Below are 1,257 nucleotides of genomic sequence, written 5' to 3'. Positions count from 1 at the left end.
TTTATTTTTATTCTATTTTTTTTTTTTTTTTTTTCATGTACACAAAAAAGGTTTTAAATATTAAGGAGGAAATATTTATTTACCCCTATCATGGAAATTTATCAAAAAAAAAAAAAAAAAAAAAAAAGATTCACATTTTTTTCATATCGTACATATTATAATATTTTCGTTAAACATACAATATTGGAATATTATTTTATTTAAAAAAATTCTTATTCTCCAAAGTGTCAAATATATTTATATTTTTTTAATATTATATAAAATGCTTTGTTATATCATACATGTACTTGTGTGTATAATCCCCACCGTCATCTGAACTCATAGATAAATCTACAAAACTGAGGGTACAATATTTTTTTCTATATGTTATATTGATCATAATAAATAACAAAGAAAAAAAAAAAAAAAAAGCACGCACATATACATACATACATGCATATATATATATATATATATATATATATTTATATATTGCTTACTCTTCGTCATTCTTATTTTTCGCTGGCTTAAAATATTTCTCCTCATTTTCTCTTTCATAAAAATTGTGATATTGAACATATTCATAATTTAATAGATTCCCCATTATATTGTGTTTTGTATAATTTGTCTTGTTCATTTTCCTTTTAGTAATTTGTAATTCTGATCTTTGAATTATTGAAGAATTTATTATATCCTCAACATATTTATTAAAATACATATTTATATTATTTTCAAAATTATTATAAACAAGTTTATATTTGTCAATATAATTTTCAATGTCCCTACTATTTTTCCTTTTATTAACATACATTATATTATTAAAATTAAAAATTCTTTCATTGAAAGGTTCATTATTTCCTATTATATGAAATAAAAAGTTTCTTCCTTTATTATACTTAATATTATTTTTTTCTTTCTTTTTTAATTTTTTTATTAGTTTATTAAAATATTCATCCATATTTATTTTTCTGATATCTTACAAAATAAATAAATAAATAAATATATATATATATATATATAATAATTTTTTCTTAATTTTTTTTTTTTTCTTTTGAATTATTCTCCTTTAATTTGTTAACTGATATCCTTCGTGAGACAGTGTCTTGATATTAGACACAATATTAAAATGAATAAAATAATAATTAATATATTCATTAATTAAAAAAAATGTTTATAAAAATAAAAATATTCAATAGAAATTTTATTCTCCTTCTTTTGTTTTTTTTTTATTCATAAATATTATTAGTAAATAAATATATAACAAAAGTTAATTATAAA

At 17.2% G+C, this 1,257-nt stretch overlaps 1 protein-coding gene across 1 annotated transcript; it reads right to left on the bottom strand.

The window, feature by feature from the left end:
• Nucleotides 1–253: 253 nt before the first annotated feature.
• PRSY57_1248600 (hypothetical protein) lies at nucleotides 254–937 on the bottom strand (the record flags this gene model as incomplete). Its single annotated transcript, XM_012908897.2, has 2 exons — nucleotides 254–338; nucleotides 480–937. 2 exons carry the CDS (start codon nucleotides 935–937, stop codon nucleotides 254–256), a joined length of 543 nt encoding a protein of 180 aa, XP_012764351.2.
• Nucleotides 938–1,257: the final 320 nt, after the last annotated feature.

Source organism: Plasmodium reichenowi, chromosome 12, assembly GCF_001601855.1.
Source record: "Plasmodium reichenowi strain SY57 chromosome 12, whole genome shotgun sequence".
NCBI lineage: Eukaryota > Apicomplexa > Aconoidasida > Haemosporida > Plasmodiidae > Plasmodium > Plasmodium reichenowi.
Note: the sequence above shows the minus strand (reverse complement) of the source record. Positions and strands in the feature narration are given on the sequence as shown.